The 24,526-nt window shown below is 43.1% G+C and overlaps 1 protein-coding gene across 1 annotated transcript; it reads left to right on the forward strand.

Moving 5' to 3' along the window:
* Positions 1-472: 472 nt before the first annotated feature.
* LOC123069800 (uncharacterized) lies at positions 473-23,108 on the forward strand. The gene is made up of 16 exons (XM_044492738.1): positions 473-942; positions 1,033-3,624; positions 8,221-8,671; positions 8,828-9,056; positions 9,939-10,103; positions 10,672-10,944; positions 11,062-11,307; positions 11,391-11,762; positions 11,856-13,193; positions 13,291-13,347; positions 14,565-14,993; positions 17,145-17,368; positions 17,457-17,590; positions 21,909-22,109; positions 22,187-22,365; positions 22,471-23,108. Exons 1-16 carry the CDS (start codon positions 597-599, stop codon positions 22,582-22,584), a joined length of 7,350 nt encoding a protein of 2,449 aa, XP_044348673.1. The 5' UTR covers positions 473-596; the 3' UTR covers positions 22,585-23,108.
* The last annotated feature ends 1,418 nt before the right edge of the window (positions 23,109-24,526 follow it).

Genomic DNA, 24,526 nt, shown 5'->3' on the forward strand with positions numbered 1-24,526 from the left:
GCGACAGATCAAGTTTTTTACTTTGATCGATAGCGGGCTGCTAGCTCACACACGTGACACCCGAAACAACTTGATCGCCACATCGCTGGACGAGTCAAGGGGGCGTCGTCGTCGGGGCGGATGTATCAGTAGGAGCAACAACGTTGTGGTGTGGATCAATAGTGGCAGGACGGATAAGCCCTAAGAGCAGCAAGGTGGAGGTGTTTCTCACGGCGGGCAAGGTGGAGGTGGCGCTCTGCCCGAAGCGGCAAGGTGGAGGTGGCGCTCTCGATGAAAAGCTACTCGACATAACTGTCCAAACAGGAGTAGTGTGTTCAGATCAGCAAAACCGCCAGCCAGTAACATGATCGGTGTTTTGTCTTGTTTTGAAAACTAACCGGTTTTTGAGTTAGGGGTGAAAACTAACCGGTTTTTGAGTTGAGGGGAGGAGGTGGCCCAAATCGTGAAAGTTTAGGGAGCATTTACACTTCTGTCGGTAGGATTTGATGACCCTGCGGCCGCCGGCTGGAAAAGGGCAAATCAGCCGCGGCAACCGGTGAGGATCCAAACTCCACACCACCACCAGCAGCGCCGACGCTCATGCAGTAGCCTGCACGATGGGGGAGCAAGACCCGCTGCCGCAGCTCCCGCTCGCCCTCCATCCACCGCATCTGATCCCTCCGGCGCCCACCCCCGACCACCGCGCCCTCTCGTTCCTCCCTGACTTCGGCGGCCTCCCCTGGGTCGCCTACGCCGCGGGCTCCCTCCTCGTCGTTTCCCACCTCCCCTCCCCTCCCCGTACCAGCGGAAGCGACACTGTTGAGGACGAATCCCCATTCTTCTGCCAAGTCATCGACCTCCACACCCCCGTGTCCGCTGTCGCCTGGTGCGGCCGCGGAAGAGGCGAGCTCGCCGCCGCGTCTGGCAACTCCGTCTCCGTTTTCCAGCCCGCACCTTCGTCAGGTTTGTTCATCTGGCTCGTGTCCAGTTCTCGTCGTTGACTAACTTAGGTGGTTGCCACACGGCTCACCGTTTGGAGATTGGAACTGGCAGGTTCATTCAGTTGGCTCCTGAGATGGGCCATCACCGAGACGTTCACGGTCACCGCCATCGCCTGGACGGGTTCCGGCGACGGCATCGTGGTGGTCGGTGGTGGCGTTGCCATGTGGGCCAGGGTGCAATCCTCCTGGCAGCTTGCTTGGAGGTCCACACCACAGGTGCCGCAGTCCCTCGTCTCTGCTACCCACTTCGTCCACGCCCCTGTCGTGGCGGCGTCAGCTGCTGCTCCTGTGGAGGGCAATGTGCCTGTCCTCGTATTTCTGAATGATGCCAAATTGGGTCTGGAGACTGCTGAGCTTCTGCATCCTCAGCCCGTTTCCATGATCCAGTGGAGGCCTTTGACGTTATCTGTCAGTGATCCATCTGAAGTGAGGAGAGAGATCCTCATGACCTGCTGCTTGGATGGAACTGCCCGGCTATGGACTGGGGCTGAGGTGACCAGGTCGAAGAAGCAGGCTACTTCGCGAAGATCTTTCAGCGTCATTGCAGTGATTGAGTTGGACAACATTCTAAATGGAGTGCTTGGAGTTGACATATCTGTGAGATGGGCAGTAGAAACTGGCAGTGTTGTATCACGAGATGAAGAAGCTAAGTTCAAGTTGTTTACAGGTCATTACTGGCAGAACAAGGTTGGCAAATGTGAGTGGCTGGTCAGTGTTGGCCCTGGGCGTTGTACCAATTTTTGGGCTGCTCATTGTCTTGATGATGTATCTCCACCAAGGTACCCTCGGATTACACTATGGAAGCAGAGCGAACCACAGGCTTGGGAGGAATCTGCTATTAACCCAAAATCTACAGTACAACCAATGTTTGTTGAGACTGTAATATCACGAAGTATATGTTCTGGCCCACCCACAAGATGCTCTTTGCTTCATTTGCTGCCTGATAATTCATTCATTTGGTCTCGCCTGCCTTTTGATTTATCATCAGATTCTGGGAGTCATGTTTCAAGCGATTCTTCTAAGAGCATCTCATGCTGTTCAACCAAGACCATTAATCAAGTTGGACATAAGGGTAGTATCATAGAGGTGTCTGTCCATCCATATAGCTGCGAGATAGAGCTAGCTGTTTCTATGGATTCTAGCAGAATGCTATTTGTATGGTCTCTTTCAACCTTATCAACTCTCATATCGACCTTGCATGCACCCACTTATCCTTTATGGAAGCTCCTGTGCAAATTTGATCTGCGTGACATTTCTTCAGATGTGCAATATTCATGTCTTTGTTGGGCTCCTTCAGTTTTCCATGATAACAGGTTTCTTGTCCTGGGAGGTGAAAATGGAGCTGATTTAGTTGTCGTCAGAATTCCAAATGGAGGTGTTGTTTCATGTCACAAGATGTTCACAGTTCCTTTCCTTGGAGGGAGCAATGCAGAAGAACCGCCTGATAGCATTCATACCATACCTTTAGCTTCTAACTGTAACAAGTCATTTTTAAACAACAGTTTCCTAATTGTGTGCGTATGGAGGAAGAGCTTTCAAGTTTTATCATGGAAAGTAGTCCTGCATTCAGAAAATCATCATGAAGGAAGGGGGTGTTTATGTGAATTTTCTGCCAACTCACTTTCCACTGCAGATCAAGGGAGACATGTTACTTACGTCCATGGTAAAATGTTTGCAGCTGCTATTTATGAAGGTTCTACAGTTTTCCCTACTGACGTGGATGGAGAATATCCCACCTGCATTTCGGTTATGTCTCTGGACAATACTGTATTACCCCTACAACAACATGTACCTTTTGCAACTTCCTCAGGTTATCATATTGCTACTGGGTACTCTGATGGCACTGTGAAACTTTGGAAGATGTCTGGTGCAGATAACCCTTTGCAGACTGGGAGAGGGAGCAACAGCTGGGAGCTAGTTGGCATGTTTGGTGCTCATCGAGGACCAATTAGTGCAATTTCACTATCCAGATGTGGTAGAGTTGCTACTGTTGGAAGAAATGTTCAGAAGAATAGTACATCCATTCATATCTGGGAAGCAGTAAAACTCATGGGAGATGGGTATTTTCTCCTGGAAGATGCACTAATGATTCAAAGTGCTGTTGTTGGTTTAGATTGGCTATCTTTAGGCAATGGTAGATTTTTACTTGCGGTCTGTTTTCGTAATAAGTTGCATATATATTCCCATAAGCATCCTTCCTTTCAGAATGTGCTGCACACTGCAAATGTGAAGCATCTTTGGAGTTGTATTGCATTAGCTCATTCTCATCATGATGTTGCCAGCTTCTGCTGGGGGCCAAAGGCGTCAATAGTGCTTGTTCATAACAATCATCTTTCACTGTTCAGTTCATGGTTAGTAAGAGGAGCAAATGAACGTATTACCCAAAAAGGCATTTGTTCTGCCACAGATGTGCATGATAAGTTGTCATGTACTGTGCATGTTAATGAAACTATCTTTGGTAAATCTGGGTTATCTGAAAATTACAGCAACATGGAGGCCACTGAGAACAATAGCACGCTGTTACCAGGCCAACACAATAGTCATTGTTCTAATGGTTTGTGGAGCTTGTTGGATATATCTAGTAATCTGAGTGGACCTTTGGCGCCATATCACCCAAGAGCACTTATCCATCATCTTTATTCAGGTGTCGACTATTCTAATTTATTTCTAATGTTTTTCTCTGGATTCTACATTTGTTGCACAAGGCCTTGCTAAGTTAACCATTACTGGCTTCCATTGTTAACTTTAACTATCCACATTGTCCTGTGAGAGTTTGAGATTGTGTAAGTGGAAATATGCTACACCCACATGCTCTTACGCTTACTATGCCTTGCAGGTTCCAAGATGTTTTTAAAGTTTGGCTGTAGTTATTTATGATTTAGGCCATTTAATGTGTGGTTTGGTACGGAATATGGTTAATCAAGAGAACTTTACCATTTCATTAAAACATTCATGCTATGACTCTTAAAAATGGTTATGCACTAGTTAGTATACCAAAATGCTGAAATAATACTGCATACTGAAAGCCAATGTAATGATAAACTCAGTGTTCAGGATATTGGTAACTGGTAGCTGCTTGGTCAGGTGAGTAGATTAATTGGCGAATCGGCCTATTAACTGAATTTATCAGTGACCCATTTATCGTTAGTTAACTAGGGCCATAGCTATATATCCTAGGCTACATAGCTACATGTAATGTACTAAATGTCTAAATATGCCAATGTACACGTTAATGTAACATGGAAAAGTTTTACATATCTTTATATCCTAGGCCACTCCATATCACCCGAATTTCTTTTCAAAGATGGAGCACTTGCAGTGGTAGAAGCCTACGCAGAGGAGAGGACAGCAGCAATGCGGATATAGCCAATCAGTAGCAGGGAGCCCTAAACCTAGAACGCCGAGAGCAGGAGCAGGAGACTGAGAGAAGGGAGGGAAACAGGCTAATTTTAGGCCAAAATAAGCTTTGCATCCTCTGCAAGTTAATCGGCCCCACCTAAAATTTCGGCCTTTTATCAGCTGTCAGACCGATTAATCGGCTGGCCTAGTTAATTGGCCGAATAGGGGGTATTCGATTCGGTCAGGTGCCGAGTAGCAGTTAACTCAAATGTAGGCCGATATTTGAAACAGTGGATAAACTTGGCCAACTGTATCACTTGCATCAATTCCACCCAGGGTTAGAAAACTATTCAGTTAAAAACTTGTCCTCTCTGGTTTGCCAAAACGACCTTGGTGAGAATAGTTGGTTCCCTGAAATGTCTGCCTAACAGTCTTTTGAACCCTTCCATCTGCAAACCTATTTTAGTTGCATTTTTGATATTGTGATAAAATGGTGCCTTTTACGGCGGAACTGCTGTTTGTATAAGTGCGTAACATGATTTGGGTGAATTTCTGTTTCAGTATTGTAGACTTAGAGAATGTTTTATTAAGTACTACCTCCGAATCAAAATGTAAGACGTTTTGTAGGTTAGTTTAGCCTACAAAAACATCTTATATGAGACAAAGGTAGTATCTCAATGCAAATTAGATCTTGCTAGATTTAATTTTGACATTTCAATTTCAGTTTTAAGGGGTCAAATTGAGAAAGATATGACATATAACATTTACTTACTTACTTACGAAGCCTTTTATCCCAAAAAAGTTGGGGTAGGCTAGATATGAAACCTTTTCACGAGGACTTCCCAGGAGGTCACCCATCCTAGTACTACTCTCGCCCAAATGGGTTTCATACCCAAAAGACTGGCTAGTTTTTATGTTGGCTCGCCAAGCCTATCACAACCCTTAGATATGAAACCCTTTCACGAGGACTTCCCAGGAGGTCACCCATCCTAGTACTACTCTCGCTTAAATGGGTTTCATACCTATGGGACTGGCTAGTTTTTACGTTGGCTCGCCAAGCCTATCACAACCCTCCTCCTTTACTCGGGCTTGGGACCGGCTATGCCTAGAAGACATAGGCGGAGTTATATGACATATAACATCATGATAAATATTCTTTGGCTCTTTGTTGGTTTGCCATTCTTTGAGCTATGCGCCTATGCCTTCTTCAAACTGGGTTGTAACTATGTTGCTAAGTTCTACAATGGCAAGCACAATTACTTATGTTGTAATTGCTAACCAATTGCATTTTCCGTCTTAAGGGCAACTCCAACGCGGATCACCAAAATGGACATCACGAAATGTCCACACACAGTTTTAGGGGTGGCGGCCATCCAACATAGGCACCAAATGTCCACCCCTGGTCCGACGGCCATCCAACTGTAGGAACCAAATGTCCGCCCCTGTTCCAGCCTACTCCATTTGACATGCATATTTAGATCAATAGCAATTGAAGCATACGTTTAATAGTTGCAAACATATGCAATCACAACCAAAAAGCAATGGATGTTCAATAAGTTTTACATCCAATCGATCCCAAAAGTTGCTAGTCTGGCCGTCTGTGCCAAAGCCCTCCTTGGGCTCCCAGTTCGTCTGTCAATGGCAGAAACCTCACTCTTCGGCTGGTCTAGCCTCCTCAGTTTGCGCAAAGCGTTGCAATATGCTCGCACGGTAGGCTTGGAAAATCTTTGCCGCATAGAGATCCAAGTCTGAGGTCTTCACAAAACACATTTTGGAGTCCTCCGAAGCGGCCTTGATCTCAAGCTTCTTCTCTTGGAGTTTGATTTTCTTTTCTTGCATGTCCATGAAGATGCCAAACCTCTTCTCTTGGAGTTTGATCTCCGCCTTCTTTCCCTCCTTCACCTCATTGTGTGCGACACTTGCCTCCTCCTTCGTCATGATGTCCTCGAACTTCTCTGTCATCTTGGCCGCCATGCCTTCTCACTTCTCCTTCTCCTCTTCCCACTTCCTCCCCGGCTCCTAATTACATTCTTGGTTGGAGCAAGCTCTTCTTGTGTTGGAACGGCTGGATCACCACCTTCATCTTCATTGACCATGCCGTCTTGACGGAACTGGGAATGTAGGTGATCCGCTTGCTTTGCCCATTCAACTTCAACCAACTAGTTATACATATTTTGAACCTTGAGGGTACCCTCCTACCCTCCTTAGTTCAACCAAATGAACTAAGTTTTCAGAACTCATCACTTCTGAAATTTTAGTTCATTTGGTTGAACTAAGAAGGGTCGGAGGGTACCCCATAGGTTCCAAATTTGCATCCCTACAACCAAATATGCATATAGATGAAGTGCTTCTTCTCCATCTTGTGGTATAATGTGCTAGCATGTACGAGCTAGCAAAGGAAGATAGTGGATGGTCAACAAATTGCAACATTGAGCAAATCACTGAAAACCAACACATAGAGTAACAAGCCACAAAACTTACGAGATCTTGGATTGCCGCACCACTTGGCCACCATTTTTTGCACTTGTTTGTAGAAGCCGCAAAACTTGTTGACGACCTCTTGAATGTTTTACAATTGATGGTTGAGTGGCTTTGGATTGCGCTCAGGGATCACTTCGTGCGGTAGGGATTGCAGTGCTTTTTGCTCGGGAAACCAATTATGCGTGCTTTGCCAAAACGCCATGCCCCTTTGCTCCATGCCCTGAAACGCATTGAGACTAGCGTCCAACCACGCCTCACACAACAATTCATCTTCCTTTGGGGAGAAATTTAGTCCCTCTTCTTTGGGTTGGCACCCGGCGGCAGTGGTTGTCCGGATCCATGTCCGGCTGCTGGGTGCACGTCTGCTGGTTGTCCGGCTGGGAGTCCTTCACTTGTTTGTCTTCGTAGCCGCCTTCGTCGTGGATCATGTTCATCATCTCCTCGTTTGCCGCGATCACGCTTTGTTGGGACATTCTGCCAAACAGTGACCGGGCACCGACGGACGAGCGCTCCACAACCGGCGTTTTTAACCGGACAAGCCTCGAAGACTGCGACTCCGTGAAGGTGTAGTCGGTGTTGAGGTCGATGGTGAACGGGACTCGATGGCTGGAGGTGAAGAAAGGCGCGGATTGGTGCGGCTATTGCTGCGTGTTGACAGGACCGAGATGGTGGGAGGCGTAGTAGTAGGGCGTATTCAGCTGGGTTGCTAGGGCGGCGATTGCCTGGGCGGCACCAGCCTGGCGACACGCTTTGCCGGAGAGGTCTGCCCTGATCGGCCTTCTTCTTCGCCTTGTAGCGGCGGGCGTTGTGTTCCGCGGGAGCGGCCTTGCGGGCGGCCACCACCCTTAGATCCTTCGGCTCCGGCGAAATTTCTGTTGTTCCAGTCAACTCCTCCGGCGGCGGACGAACCGAACGGTGGGGAGGGAGGTGTAGATCGGGGTGGAGGCAGTGGAAAGGGCAGGCTTTTGTACGGAAACAGTGGTGGGAAACTGGGAATTCCCAAATGCGTGGGCTTCGCCTTGGTTTTGGGTGGGTTGGGCGTGTCAGAGTCCGACGTGGCGGATGTCTGGATTCCCGCAAATCTCCGGTTCGTTTGGTGCCGCCATGCCGGTCTATGGGATTTCGGACATTCGGACCGGTACGGGCATTTTTTGGTGACCGCCGTTGGATGGCAAAAAATGTCCGGACAGTCTGGTCCGGACATTTACGGTACTGTCCGGACATTTACGGGCGATTTGGTGATCCGCGGTGGAGATGCCCTAATGATTTGCCCTGATAGAAGTCCACGTTCATTCCTGATTTCTGCTCACAGTATTTTCAGTAAACTTGCAGAATTTTATTTTTCAATTTAACCACAGCATCTTGTTAATTTTATGAAATTAGGCAATGGAATTAACTCTTTATTGTTGTTTGTGCACAGGTGAATGGAAACGTGCAGATGGCATTCTGCAGCATCTTGTTGAATCCATGAAAGCAAGTACAACATTAAACACCTTGTTGGACTGTAGTTCATGCAGTAAATCATGCCATAATATCCCTGAACTTCCTTTGTCGCGGTACTTTACGCATGCACCGTCAAGCGATATTTCTAGCAAAGGGTTACTGTGGGGTGACAACGGAAGTAGCACAGCCTTCAACTTGCTGTCACCATCAAATTCATTTTCTTACATGACGAGTAATTTAGGTATCAATACCACCACTAGTGCATCTGAAAGGTCAGAGATAAGTCAGCTCCTTGATAAGAACTTTGGCATGTTTGCAATAAGTGACACTGAAAAAATACAGATACATGCAGTTTCTGATCTTTTGGGTGAAATTACTGATCAGAACCGTGCTTCTCCCTATAAAACCCTTGATGAAGCAGGGCGAAGGTAAGATAACTCCTAGCTTGTAAAATCGTGTTGGTATGTTTTTCTATTGACTACAATCTAGGCATTGTCAAAAATTAGACAAAAAACTGCCGCTACCCTTTTCGCTTTTGTTGTTGTTGAGAAGTCATGTTAATTGATGATTGCATTTCTCTTAAGGTTCTGGATTGCTGTGCAGTTCCAACGCCTATATGTGCTTAGGAGATCTGGAGATTCATCTGGTGCTGAAGGGTGCCATCTTGATTCTGCTTCCATTGCATGGGCCTTCCAATCTGATTGTCAGGATGATCTACTTGATTATGTTCTTCCAGCAGAATCGACTTGGTTAGAGATGCAAAACCTTGGTATGGGATTATGGTATACCAATGTGTCCCAGCTAAGGACCAGGGTATGGAAATATCTTTCTCAGCAATCAGATATTTCAGAACTAGTATTTAGGTTCTCATAAGTTTCGCTAACAGCAAATGTCACAGTTGACTAACACGGCAATGATAGGATGTAGTTACGGTATCATTCTGTCAATCACTGAAAGTTCTGTTTACCAGTTTGTAGTGTATCTCCTTACATCCCTAAAAATCCTCTGTCAACAAAACAAACAGTTTGGATTTTGAATAGAAACAATCCAAATAAAATGAATACTAAATATAAATAACTTAATTTTTCATAATAAAAAATTTCTAACAAGAATGGAATATGACTCGGGTCTCGAAGAAGCTTAACCAAGCGTGGCTTAGGAGCCGAGCTCAGGTTGCAGGCTGATCATGACCACATGAAGGTGTCACACATGCGTGGAAGGAGCTCAACCGAGAGCATCAAACGGTTGATCCCAGGACGATGTCAACTTGACTTTCTAGGGCAGCATGTTAGTAGCAAAGCACTGCTCAGCTACAACTGATTGCATTTACAAAGTTTGGGACTTTGAGTTAACATAGATTCTTCTTTTGACCAATAGTAGCATCCTACACAAGATGATTCCCTATGTTTTTTTCAAAAGAATATATTCAGTGTTGCGGTTTATATTTAAACCCGATATTCTTTTTGACCAAGGCGTCAAATGTGGCACATTTGATGGCTGATGTTCTCTACTGCTGAAACATTGTCATTGTTGTAGTGTTCTGCGTCCAGATTCTAGGTATGAAGTATTAACGGATCTTCTGTCTATTTTTTTCCTGCCATATGTATGGACACCATAATGAACATTGTTTACATTTGCAGTTATCTGGATAATCACCTGTGCTTATTAGGTAATGTGATATGTCTGAAATTGTAGATGGAGAAGTTGGCAAGGTTGCAGTATCTTAAAAGCAAGGATCCCAAGGATTGTGCTCTGCTCTATATAGCATTAAACAGAATAAAAGTATTAGTTGGCCTTTTCAAGGTCAGCAGAAATGAGAAGGATAAACGTCTGTATGAGTTTCTCTGCAGGAACTTCCAGGTACATCAGTGTATAGTATGGTTCAATCTATTGACAGCTTCAACTATGCGGTCATGCCTATTAATACAATAGTTGCAAATGTGAACTTGCACATACTGAAGTCTTTCAGAAAGTAATACTACATGTAAGGCGTATGTTGATTCAGTATCATAAGGTTTTGATCAATGATTACTCTATTAATATACGGTTTATGAGATTAAAAATCACATCATAAGTATTTTAATACAATTCTAGTGGTGTAAATTTCATGTCACATAAACCACATATAACAAAGTACTCCCTCCGTTCCATAATTCTTGTCGTGGTTTTAGTTCAATAGTTCAAATTTGTGTAACGACAAAATATGCCTTGAATTTTAGGACTGATGGAGTAGTTGCTAGTCCTGGCATCTCAAATGATCAGTTTTTGCCACACTTCATATCTTTATCACTATACTGGCAGTGCCATATTTTTAAGAGAATGCGCATCAAACACGGCCAGAAGGAATTTCATGCATTTTACAGTAATGCTTTGTGTTGCAAAGTGAATTATATCACTACATCGTACTTATTCAGATAAATTTATCTAGGAAGAAAAAAACAAAGCCGCTGCTCTTAAAAATGCTTATGTACTACTGGGAAGGCATCAATGGGAGCTTGCTATAGCATTTTTCCTGCTTGGAGGTGATACTTCCTCTGCCATCAATGTTTGTGCGAAGAACCTTCAAGATGAACAGCTTGCTATGGTAATTTGTCGGCTTGTTGAGGGATCTGGAGGCCCCTTGGAGCGTAACCTCATTTCAAATGTGCTGCTCCCTGATGCAGTTGAGAAAGGAGACCACTGGCTTTCAAGCCTGCTTGAAGTATGTTATATGTCTGCCTTTTTCTTTTCCCTTTTTTATTTTGAAAATCAAAATAGTTTATGACGAGTACAGAATGGACCCTTAAGCTTCTTAATTAAATTTCATTTAAATCTTCAGTGGATGCTAGGGAACTACTCCCAGTCTGTCAGTAAATTATTTTGCTGCCATCCCAAGTTACTGTTTGATGAATCCGACACTCATGGTGGTCAGAATGTGTTTGCAGACCCAGAATTGGGTCAGTATTGTGCAATCCTATCAACGAAAAATAGTTTCAGAAACTGTGCTGGTGAAGCTCTATCTGCAAAATTATCTAAGCTTTCATTTGCACTGGCTGCATGTGCCTTAAACAGATGTGGACTACCTGTAAGTATAATCTCTTAGCAGCTGAGTTGTCCTTGCTGCTGTTTTGCATTACACTTAATCTTGTTTTTTTTTGTGCTCATTAGCTTGAAGCACTTGAATGCCTATCTTGTAAATCGAGCATAGTTGAGAAGGACGGCACCAGCTCACAACATGGTGCAGATGACAAGATTCTTGATGGAATACTAAACCCTTTCAATGCTTCTTCCAATTGGCTTTCATCATCTGTCGTTAATGATGTTGAATCAGAACTCAAAGTAACCATGGCTTCAAATTATTTGTCACGCATGCTGAGAAATCACTTTCTCTGTGCACATTGCGGTCTACCATTAGCTAAAGATAAGGTCCTTAAAGAGCACAACAGCCATGGCATCGAGGAACTTACGCGTGATGTTAGTGCTGCAATATCAATATTTGATAAAAGGTTCTCACTTCAGTTTTATGATGTAGCTGAGAAGGTAACATCAGGAGATAGCAGCTTCTTTTACTTCTTTATTTTTACAGAGCCTTTCGTACGAACCATCCTAAATTCTGCTTCTGTTACATTGCAGATCCTTACCTCCTGTTCCCATGATGGTTTATTATTTCTTGCATATGTTCTGCTATCAGTTTGTAGATCACCAGATGGTGGAACTAATAGTCATTGTCTTGAAGGTTGCACTTCCCGTTCGATTGACTCTCTGTTGTTGGTGTCATGCAAGGAGAGTTTTGAATTTCTTACTCGATATGTTGTCTCCTGCTGCTTCATCTGTTCTGTTCTTAATACAGACCTCACCCATATTACTGTATGTACACCTATGGAAAACATGAAATACATTATAGCAACTTTATCACATTATCTGAGTACTAGCAGGCTACTCCTGAAACATGACCTCAGTAGAACTTCTGCATTGGACAAGACATCAGCCATATATGCTGTTATTGATCTCCTTGATTACAACATAGGCTTTTCTGTTTCTTGGCTATGCCATGACATGAAGGCATTACTTATCATGAGCAATCCAGTGTTAGGTGCTTCTGCGAATGATCAGTCATTTCAAGTATTATTAGACCGATTGATGCAAGCTGCACACCATAAAAGTCATGGTATATCAATTAACACAGAGGCGGTAATGCCCAATGGTTCATTGGACAAGAGACAACAAGGAGGAAGTGAGGATTCAAGTCTTTCAATTGATGAAAAGTGGCATTTGATAGGTGCTTCCTTGTGGATTGGATTGTCATCCTTTATGAAACATCACTTAAAAGAGTTCATTGGAAACGAGAAACTTGAAGGTGAAGCTTGTACAAGTGACGTGAAGGAATTTAAGGGTCTTGCCTCTTCAGTTGCTGCAAAGTTTGTTATTGATTCCCTGCAATTTGTGTCGTCTTCATTAGTAAGACTCCATGCATCATTTTTCAGAGAGAAATTATCAAATAATTTACATCCGAGTGTGCTTTTCTGGTTAGAATATATGTCGTCTCAGCCACAGTCCAACAAGACTAGTCGCGATCAGCTCGCATATATAGCTCAGGGCACAAACACTGAGAACATGGAGGTGTTGTTTCATGTTTTGTGGGAAATATCTGCTAACCCTGTGGATATCTGTGCAGCATTTGTGAATGAAGACGTGAATTGCTTTCCGTTAAACAACAAAAAGCTCAGTAGATCTTGGAAGAATATGGTTGAAAGTACAAAAGTCGAGTGTGAAAACGATTCTACTCAAAGTAATGGAGGAGAAAATAAATGCAGTGTTAGCTCCAAGGACAATGAGAAAGGGCATGTATTTGTTGACAAGGCTTCTTCTGATGTGGAAACCTCTCTTGAACCTAAAAGGAAATGCCTGATCGAAGAAAAAGGCTTTCAAAGCCCAAAGGAACTTCTAAGGAGAAATGGGGAACTTCTTGAGGTATTCATTGTCAAGCCTAATGACTTTCTTTTCCTTGAGATGACTCATTCTTTGCTTTCTTTTGTGCACTGCATTTTAATCTTTTGCAATGGTGCAGGCAATATGTCTCAACTCAACCAATGAGCAACATGCTGCTGTTGCTACCAACCGAAAGGTATTGTTTTTGAACCCTTCACTACTCCATCTGTTCCAAATTAATTGAAGTTCTAGGTTTGTCCTAAGTCAAACTTGTTTAATTTTGAGCAACTCTATAAAAATGGTAGATCTATACAACACCAAATACATATTAGTATGAACATACATTTTTTTTAAGAATCTCATGAGACTAACTTGGTTTTCTAGATGTTACTAAATTTTTCTAAAGACTTGGTCAAACTTAAAGAAGCTCGACTTAAGACAAAACTACAACTTCAATTAATTTGGAACGGAGGGAGTATTATCCTAATTATGTGTGAATACTGTAATATTTTTTCTTTATGTTGAATTGTCAAACATGATAATATTGCAACATAATCAAAACAGGCCATGCCTAGCTTTTATGCTTTGAACTGAATGAGCCACACTAGAAGGTGTTTCTTTCGTTTTGTGGATGAGGACTAGGATTTTTTACAGATGATGCAGAAAACATGTTCTTGATGATGCTTTTATCTCTGATATCCTTAGACTGCAATTAATGAGTACTCTTTAATATCTACATTCTTGTACCAATAAAAGTATGGGTCAGGTTTGACACAAACCATCTTAGCCATCCGATATAATCTGATGACAAACAAATTAAGTTGAATATATAACAACTGCGTTGCACATTTAGTCCCTTATTGTTGAGGAAATCGTTAACTGGTAGCTGCTCGGCTGGCTGGTGAGTAGGGGATTAATAGGCTAATCGGCAAGTTAATCGGCCATTTAATCAATTAATCGGATGATTTATCAGTTTATCGGCTACTCGGTGACCCTACTAGTAGGGATTAATTGGCAAGTTAACTGGTTAATCGGATGAATTCTTGAACAGGGCTTAATTACACATTGCTAATTGCCCTTTACAACCCCTCTTTTCAAATTATGAGGAATTGCTCAACCTTTTTCTCATTCCTTAGTCATGATGCTATGATTGCTGACCTTATTTGCCTCCCTGATATGATGTATTGTTATAAAATAATAATATTTTGGTTCTTGTATTATTTTTCTAGTATTTTTTTGAACTAAATGTATATCTTCAAACCTATTGTAAGAGCTGTGCTGCAAGTAACAACTGGTCCCAAGATGTTCGACATTATTGTTTGTAATGTTGTATGTGGACTTTTTGTCTCCTTAAGTCATGCGTAGTTGCGTTGCTGCACCATTTTTGTTTGACTAAGGTCATCCATTTTTCAGGGTCTTGTTTTTTTCAACTGGTATGGCAATCAACAGGACAAGAAATCAGCAGAGTATATTTGGTCAGGATCTGAGTGGCCATCAGATGGTTGGGCTTGTTCTGAAACTACACCTGCTGCAACTCTTATTTCACCTAGTGTTGGTCCTGTCAGAAGGAGAGGATCTCATCTTGGTTCAGATGGGACAAATATTGGTGTAGGTTCTTTGGCGAAACCTGGAAGAGACTTAACTGGGGGTGGGGCATTTGGAATTCCAGGTTATGCTGGTATTGGGGCATCAGGGTTTGGGTGGGGCGAACCCGACGAATTTGAGGATTTTGTTGATCCTCCAGCAACCCTTGAGAATATCCATTCAAGAGCACTATCACGCCATCCCTCTTTGCCATTGTTGCTAGTGGGGTCAAGCAATACACATGTGTATTTATGGGAGGTAAGTATTACGGGAAATTGTCAATTATGCCACGCTTGATTGGTTATTACTTGTCAGTGTGGGTCTATCGATGCTTGGTTTTATGGGCATGGCAGTTAGTTCTCCCTTTTTTCTTTCTTCTAGTCATTTGTTCACACGCAATCAGCGATTTAATATTTCTCTTTTTTCTTTATATGATGTAAATCTTATGGGCTAAGGATCATGAAATTAAATAGCTAACACAACTACAAATGTCCATTCAAGAATCTATATTATCTTGGAGGGTTGTGGAGTCTTGATTTGGAGGTGCTTGGATGAGCACTGAAAATGAGGTGGCTATGGCTTAAAAAGACAACCCGATCGTCCATGGGCTGATGTTGAACTTCAAGTACATCCTAATTCGGTTGCAATGTTCTCCATCTTGATCATTTCTATTGTTGGTGATAGCAGCATAACACTCTTTTGGTGTGACACATGGTTGCATTGGCAATCCCTGTCAGATCATGCACCACATTATAGTGATAAGTAGAAGAACAGTAAATGAAGCACAAACTGATGCTACTAGGATCCATGACATTAGAGGTGGTCTGTCAACGGAGGCGTTGTTGGAATATCTTCAGTTATGGGAAATCTTATCTGATGTTAATCTTCTGGGTTTTAGGATCAGCATATTTGTCCGCCATCTTCGGGAAAGCTCACGACCAAATCAGGCTATCGTTTCCTCTTAGGGGATGCTGATTTTGAGCTATGGATGGAAATTTTGAAAACTTGGGCTCCACTCGCTGCAGATTCTTTATTTGGTTGGCCTCAGTAAATCGTTTCTGGACTCCTGATTTTTTGACTCGCCGTGGTCCTGACCACCCGGAAAAATGTGCTCTGTGATCAGGAGGAAAACCATACAACTTCTGCTCACTGCGTGTGTGTTCTCAAGAGAAGTATGGTTCTCTGTTGTCCTTGGTTGCTCTGCAACAGCGTACACGAGGGCCAGATGATCTTGTTTTTACTGTTTGGTGGCGCCAAGCAACAAGCAAGTTGATAGACAATACCGCAGGGGTTTTGACACTTCGGTTGTGTTGGTAGCTTGGTGGATATGGAAGCATAGGAATGAATGTGTTTCTGAGGGCGCCCTAATTAGCCTTATTTCGATTATACAGAACATTAGGGACGAGGCCCAAAGGGCTCTGAGAAATTTGGCCAGAGTTCTGTTATTGGTCGTGCTCATAGTTTTATCTTTCTTGGTGATCTTTTGTCCCTGCCCTAACGGGCTTTATGAGTCTTCCAAGACTCCTTTTTCTTAACATAAATATAATAATGCGTAGCTCTCCTGCGTGTTCGAGAAAAAAAAAGAATTTATATTATCTTGGAGACATAACATGTATTCCCTCCGTTCAGAAATAACTGACGTGGTTTTAGTTCAAAATTTGAACTAAAACCACGTCAGTTATTTCAATAAGGCTTTTGTATAGACTGCCTGGCATTTGATGTTATCTAGATCTGTAGTTAGTACATCTTGCAGTAATTTAAATCGAGAAATGTATGTCTGGAACATTTTAAAACAAAATCTTATTATAAATACGACTCTTTGCCATTTTCGGTTAAATCTACTTTCCGTAGTTCAAAAAGCACCCCCCACTCCCATATCTTGATTAGAGGAAAGATTTTAGTTGTCCACGAAGGAACAAATATTTTATAAGGCAAAATGGGAGGGTACAAATGGAGAATTTTCTATGTAGACTTTCTGTAGAATGTAAAAACATATATTTACTACTCCCTCCGATCCAAAAAAAAGTGTCGTGGTTTTAGTTCAAATTTAAACTAAAACCGCAACACTTTTTTTTTTGGATCGGAGGGAGTACATTGTAAGCACTGTACCTTTGGAGATTGTGCCCACTACGCATTTTGTCTGCTATTTTGTTATATAAATTTTCAGATTCTTTAATGTATACCCACCCTTATATTATACATAAAGAGATCTCGCTAAATAAATATAATTTTGTTTCCAAACATGAGGATAAAGAAACAAAATGGTTGACTTTGCTGAATAGCTAGATATTTCACTATTTTGCTGGGTCGATCGAAAGGGTTATCATATCGTTACCTGTAGTGGTTTGAACTAGATATGGTCCCGTGTTTAATTATCCACTGATAACTTTCGTGCTTTGGCTGTTACAGTTTGGTAAAGATAGTGCAAGAGCTACATATGGTGTTCTCCCTGCTGCTAATATTCCACCACCTTATGCACTTGCTTCCATATCGGCTGTTCAATTTGATTATTACGGGCAGCGGTTTGCAACTGCTGCATTAGATGGTACAATTTGTACATGGCAAGTTGAGGTGGGTGGAAGAAGCAATGTCCATCCTACAGAGTCATCCTTGTGCTTTAACAGCCATGCTTCGTATGTGGACTAAACTTGTTCATGTAACTACTTGCAACGACTTGATACAGTTATGCTGTATCTTATTTTATTTTTTTATTGATGACAGTGATGTTGCGTATGTGGATGCAAGTGGATCTGTTCTTACTGCAGCTGGATGCAATTCAAATGGCACAAATGTTGTTATCTTGGATATGCTAGCTCCACCAGCCACTTGTCAAACTTCTATTGTGTGTCATGAAGGTGAATTAAAAAAAAATCCATTCTAGCCTTTTACTTGGAATATTTTATAGTAGAATACTAATATCTATAGCAGTCCTAAGTTTTTTTAAAAAACGACATCTGTCCTAAGTGTTGAAGTTAAAAAATATTAATACTAGTCTATTCTAGAAAGTAGAGAAGGGGAGCCTTGGCTTAGCGGTAAAGCTGTTGCCTTGTGGCCATGAGGTGGTCACGGGTTCGAGTCCTAGAAGCAGCCTCTTGCAGAAATGGAGGGAAAGGCTGTGTACTATAGACCCAAAGTGGCCGGACCCTGAGCAAGCGAGAGCTACGTGCACCGGGCTGCCCTTTTTATTATAGAAAGTAGAAATGGAGCACATACTAAGAAATGACCATCTACAAAAATAGTAGTATTAATCTCGTAAATCTGTAAAAAGAACCGCTGAACTGGACGTCATTAATTTTTTAATTGAGAATGCACCATAATCCATGTCATTTTAAATTTAAAAAACGCTGAGAAGGCACAAAAGTGCACAACACCACAAAGGGTGAAAACAAATTAAACACCAAGAAAAGAAAAAGAGCATGACAAAATGACGAAATCTTTTCTAAGCTACTGATAGGATCTACTATTGACATAACCCTAATTACTGCAAAGTAGATAAAAGTAAACGACAATATTCTTCTCTACTTTATTGAGAGGGGTCGGCCCCTATATATAGTAGACAAGACTTGACCGACAAGCTGGTAAGTCTATTCAAACTCTAATACGGTCTCTAAACTGGCTGGACCCTTTCCTAACAAACTTACTTAATCAACTAGGACTCTGAAGCCATAAGACTCCAGGTTTGATGGGTTGGCCCACATAACATCTCCCCCCTTCTTGAAAAACAGCTTCTGCAAGCTGTAACTGTTCAATTGACTCCCATGGGTCTTTGGTGCTAGCAGTTGCGGACCTGTCCTGGTCGAAGTCGCCTGCATCGATGAAGAAGAGTCGTGCGCACCGGTGATCCCGGACATAAATCTCGTAGTAGTTGAAGCAAAGGCCCCAACGGTGGGTTGAGGTGATGAACATGCTGTGGCAGGGTTGGTGCTGGAGTGGTTGACGGCAGAACAGTTGCTAGTGGTGCTGTCGTGGAAGGTGCCAGAGTTGTGTTGACCACATGAGGCTGGTGTCCAGACGTCGTTGGAAGGAAATGCCACTGCTCATGAAGTCAGACGATCGTTGAAGCTCGACGTCAACTTGAAGACCCTCGAGCAGCCTTGCTATGCAGAGACACTGGGTCGATGTTAACGGCTCATTGTTGTGGCACATGAGGGCTAGAAATCTGCTGCTGTAGTCAGCAACTGAGGAAGTGAATGGCAGATGCGCGAACTGCCCAAGTTGAACCACTACCATGTCAGCATGCTGAAGTTGCGCTCAAGCTGTAAGTACCAGAATTGAGCGTCATTGATGAGGTGGCAGGCTGCCGTCCAGACCTTGTCAGCCTTGTCCATGTGGAGCCCACGAAAAAATTGTAAGCACCTATTGAGCCAACCGAGAGGGTCAACCAAGCCATCACATGTTGGGAAGTCGAGCTTGTGGAAGCGGGGCACGATGGAACCGTAACTTGAGCTGTGGTGATGGTTAGGCAGGGCCTGAAGGGAGGTGATGGGCAGGTGGATCCATAGATGGGTTGCGAAGGGAGTGTGGTCATAATGGCGTGTGAAATTGGTTGGCAGGTGGGGTTGTGAAGACGACAAAGGGGGCAGTGATTTGTGGTTGCTGCTGCTGGTAGGTGGGTGGGTGGCGATCGGGCTGTATGGTAGGGTGCAAAGTGCCCTAGGTTGATGCTAGTGGGTGCCTGCGGCGAGTAAGGAGATGGCTGGAGGTGGTGGTGGTTGGGGCGGGGTGTGTGTGTGTGCTGGGGGGGGGGGCGTTGGCCATGGTGCGATGACAGGTAGGCCGTGGAAGGCAGGAAAGCCAGGGGGGAGGGGGGGGGTGGGCAATCTGCTGGCCAGTGGAGGTCCGCCGACGGGTATGGTGGCGATTACCCTGCTGGAGAAGGGGGTGCCGTATGTGCTGTTGGTGAGTGGATGCACCGAGGGCATGCCGTCGCTGGGAAGGAAGGCCCGAGACACGGAGGTGGCGTCATGGGTGATGAGGAATAATACAGAAATCAGAAGTCAAATTTGTTTCGAGTTATTCTACACACTTCTACTCCATTCTACATAAGTTGGTCCTTAATTCATAGGTTGCATTTGCTTTCTTATCCTAATAGATAATGTTTCTCGAGTCTTCTAGCTATGAGTAGAAGCTGAACCTTAATAATGTTTTCTAGAGTCTTCTAGCTATAAGTAGAAGTTGAGACGTGACGGCTTCCCAAACCCTATAAATAGAGGTCTGCACCTCTAGGGCTCCTTTGATTCAAAGGAATTCTATAGGATTTCTGGAGGATTGAAATTCTTAAGAATTTTTCCTATGTTGGTTCTTTGATTCATAGGATTGGATCCCATAGGAATTTTTCCTATGGAATCTTTTGTATTACATTTCATAGGAAATCTAACATCCACTCCAACCTCTTTTTACAATTCCTTTGCTTTTCCTGTGCCATCAAACACTCCATGCTAATCCTGTAGGATTCATGTGTGCATGCCACTCCAATCCTATACTTTTCCTATTCCTACGATTTGAAAATCCTGCGAATCAAAGAAGGCCTTAGTTTGTAACTCAGCCTATGTACCCATAATAGAACTTGGTGTTCTTATCTAATATCTTGGACTAGATATTGTGCTTTAGGAGTTTTGGATTGAACTCCTGCTGCCATGTCGGCCTATTTTCGCCTCTAGGGTGATATCTGGTGCAACACGTTGAAATAGTTCCTTCAACACCAGTGTTTTACACTTCGTAGCAGCAAGATGGAATTGTTCCTCCACAACCTTGTGTTGCTTCAACCCTGGGACCCAAAGATGGGCGATACCCCTAATTACAACACCCCGCCAATAAACGGTAGGTACCGCCCCCAATGGTAGCAACGCCACAAGACCCCTCGCACCTGCCGTTGCCCATTGCCTAGTCTCTGCCTTGATAGTGTCAAGGAGGCGGGCTATGCTGAACTGAGTGTTGTCGAAGATGACCACGTTACCATGCTTCCAAACGCACCATGCCACCAACATGATGATTGAGGATGTGCCCTTCCTAGCACGCTTGTTGCCACCAGTCCACAAAATCATCACCTGCTGGGGGTCGGGAGGTCGTTGATTGGATCCAAGAGAGCACCTAATGCCACATGGTGCATCAAAAAGAGCAACCGGTGAGAAGGTGCGCCATCGTCTCCTCCGACTGGTCGCAAAGCACACAGCTAGGTGCATCTTGCAAGCCTCGTCTTACCAGTCCCTCAGCGGTCCAGCAACGATCTTGACAGGCAAGCCACACGAAGAAGACTTTGACCCTGGGGGAAGCCCAAGGCTTCCAGTTCAAGAGTCTTGTACCAGCTCTTGGTGTACTATCCGTCCAGGGTCCAACGCCACAGGAGGACGTCTGGCGAGGCCGAAAGCAACACCCTGCTCACCATTCACCAAACCTGGATGTACTTCTGAAGGGCCAGCGGGCTTAGTGCCCCCCCCCCCCCCCCCCCCCCCCCCCCCCCGCCCGCCGCGGATGTAGAATATCGTACGACGGTCGGTCAAGACCTTCCTGACAGTCCACCGTTTCCTAGTGCGCCTTGACACCAGAAGGAGCTCATGCCCAAACAAGAAGTGTCACGACCATCCAACCAACATTCCTCCCAGAATAAGGCAGGTGCTCCGTCACCAACCACCATGCTGGTGGATGCGGAGAACACCTTGCGCTCATCACGGAAGAATTGGAGGTGCAGACCCCTCGACCCCTCGCGCTAATCAGGTCCGTGTTCCACAACTTCGGGACTTCTTGTTTGCCGCCTCTGGCTAGGGCTCCCAGTGTTAGGGATTTGAGGCTCAACTGGGGTTAAGTTTTTGTTTTCAAGAGACATCAACTGGGGGAAAGTTTTTGTTTTCAAGACACATCAACTGGGAGAAAGTGAGAAGAGAGATGGTGCCATGGGAGGGAGACTGTCTGTCTGCCACGCCGCATTTGCGTAAAGTGACTGGGAGGGAGGACCATGTGGATAAGTTGTGCTCTCTGCCACGAGGCATTCAGGTCAGCAAGAAACCACCTAAGGTTGGATCAAGAGGGTGAAGTAACTAGATTTTTTAGACCAGGGTTTAAAATAAACGGTTTACGAATTAAAGGTTGAATGTGAACTCGCAATAGTTGAAGGTTATGGTGGACTTTTTTCTATAGATATAGTAGGGATGGCTGACCATGGACTTCATCTTGTAGGAGGAGCCCGTTCTCTTTCTGTGTTCGACAACAATATAGGCTGTGGATCCATCTCACCGCTGATTGTAACTGGTGGGAAAAGTGGAGATGTGGCATTGCATGATTTCCGGTTCGTTTCCACTGGAAAGAGTAAGCATCACAAAACTTCTGCTGGGGGTAGCTCCCGTGGGATGATTTGGCATATACCGAAGGCTCATTTAGGTAAGCTCTCACGTTGCCATGACACTCATCAATTCTAAAGTTGATTTTCTGTCTTATCACTTGTCTTGTATCTGCAGGGAGTGTCACCAGTCTATCGACCATTCCAGATACCACCTTATTCTTGACTGGAAGCAAAGATGGAGATGTAAAGCTTTGGGATGCTAAAAATTCCCAGCTAGTCTTTCATTGGCCGAAGTTGCATGAGCGGCACACTTTTTTTCAACCAACCTCCAGGGGCTTTGGTGGTGTTGTTAGGGTATGCTATATCAATAGAGTAGATAATTTTTAACAATCTTGTTGGTGACTTTTGGTCATGTTATGACATAATTTTCTTTTTAATACATCTGCATGTTTATTGCAGGCTGCTGTGACAGATATCCATGTCTTGACTAATGGTTTCGTTTCGTGTGGTGGCGATGGTTCTGTGAAGCTTGTGCAGATAAAGAATGAGTTTGCCACAGTACATCAGGACTAGAACAAGCAAGACAGGAGATGTGTTGTTATGCATGGTTTGTCCTGGTGAAAGTGCTTGTTGATTTAATGTCGTGATGCATTGTTTGTTTCATGAGATGCACATCAACATGATGCCATAATTAAGTGGTGAGAAAAATATGAATAGTTTAGTGGAAGCTATATGAACCTCGATTAGTCCTCGGTTCCAGGTCACTTTGGTGTTTGTTTTCAGGCAATAATACTCTTTGTACTTTGCATCACATGCTGCAAGCAGAGTTTCTGTATACCAGGGCAGCAGAGTTGTCTTGATTTATTGACCATGGTGAATACTCTATAAGTAAAGCACAACGAGAAGGGTGTAAAATTGTAAAGTGTAGAGTGACATCCTACAAAATCTTCTCTTTGGTTGTCTGTTCGCCCAATATAGAAGTGCTGAATTCTCTGCCTGATTCATGACATAAATCAATGTGGCAACTGGACATCAGGTCTACTCTGTATATTTGTATGGCTAAGATATTAAAGTCTTCTGTGTGTAACTAGCACATATGCCCGTGCGTTGCAACGGGAGAGATATATTTTTGGAAGCAATGGAAGCGATAATTGATGTGTCCATAAAAAACGGTCTCCACAATGGTGGGGCGACAGAGCGAGGAGCCGTAATCTTACGGATCATGTTTGCCATGTTTGCCCCGCGAGATCTGTTAGTGGTAGGGTTAGTCGGAGTGGCGGACCACCCAACTCGTGCCTTTCTTTCCTTCAGGTTCGCCTCCGTGTCAGGGTTGTAGCTGCCTCCTCATTTGATGGCTGCTTGGGGCTACTAACGACGGCGTAATCAGATGGATTATTAATTGTAGCGCATAAATTTTGTTTCATTAGCATAATCCACGCAGTCCCTTCTTTACAAGGGTTTATTTTCTTTGATTATTTTAGCGTCATGTGTCCATGTTTTTTTAATTGGAGCCAAATCAATATATTCTTTTCTAATGGTACGTGCCCATAATTTTTTCAATTATAGCCAACAAGCAATTTTTTTCCATCTTCAAATAGCGCATGGGACGCACAACAACTCGTGTCTCGCCTAACCCACTGGCAGGCACCAAAATGACTCGTATTTGTAAGGCACGAGTATAAATCCAAAAAAAAGACGAATTGAAGGATCAAACTCATGACCTCAAAAACTCTACCACAGGCAGCTAGCCACTCGAATAAATGGGTCTTGTTAACCAATGGCCAGCACGAACGTTTAAGAACATGCTGCAACGTCATATTCAATATTTTGATTTATTTCAATTTTCCAAAAACAAATTAATATTTATGAATTGCCTTTTTTTTGCAAACATGAACAAGTTTTGAAATCCCGAACGGTTTCAAAAATACGAATGGTTTTCTAAAAATCCCATTCATTTTTGGAAAAGACGAACAACATTTGAAAGTGGAAGATTTTTTAAAATTGACAAACATTTTTGGAAAACATGAACCTTATAAAAACACGAAATTTTTGTGATTTTTGAACAATTTGTAAAAGTGGGGACATGTTTTGTACACTTAGAACAATTTTTGAAAATGTGTTTATTTTAACCATGAACATTATTTTGAATTTGTGAACATTTCACTAAAACAAGTAGAACATTTTTCAAAATGCAATTTTTTTGAGCATATCGAACCTTTTGGAAAACCAAAATATTTTAGGAAAAAATGAAAAATATTCAATTGCAATTTTATTTTTACAATCTTGGGAAAAAATGAAGGCACAAACATTTTTAGAAAAAACTGGAAACAATTTTTTTCATATAAAAAAATTGGATTGAGAACAAAAATTTAAAATTTTGAACATTTTTTAAAACATGTTTTTTCTAAATTTTGGGCAAAAATTGAAATTCAGAATATTTTTAAACTTTTTTGAATTTAGAAGAAATTTAAAAACTATAATTGAAAGGTAAAAATAAATAGAGAAAGGAACAGAA

This window comes from Triticum aestivum, chromosome 3B (genome assembly GCF_018294505.1).
Source record: "Triticum aestivum cultivar Chinese Spring chromosome 3B, IWGSC CS RefSeq v2.1, whole genome shotgun sequence".
NCBI classification, from domain to species: domain Eukaryota; kingdom Viridiplantae; phylum Streptophyta; class Magnoliopsida; order Poales; family Poaceae; genus Triticum; species Triticum aestivum.

Bases quoted from the DNA above. Each gene is read 5' to 3' on its own strand.
- LOC123069800 (XM_044492738.1), top strand. From the start codon at position 597: ATGGGGGAGCAAGACCCGCTGCCGCAGCTCCCGCTCGCCCTCCATCCA. The intron at 11,308-11,390 runs GTAAGTATAATC...TGTGCTCATTAG, and splicing joins TAAACAGATGTGGACTACCT to CTTGAAGCACTTGAATGCCT. The intron at 17,591-21,908 runs GTGAATTAAAAA...TTCATCTTGTAG, and splicing joins TTCTATTGTGTGTCATGAAG to GAGGAGCCCGTTCTCTTTCT.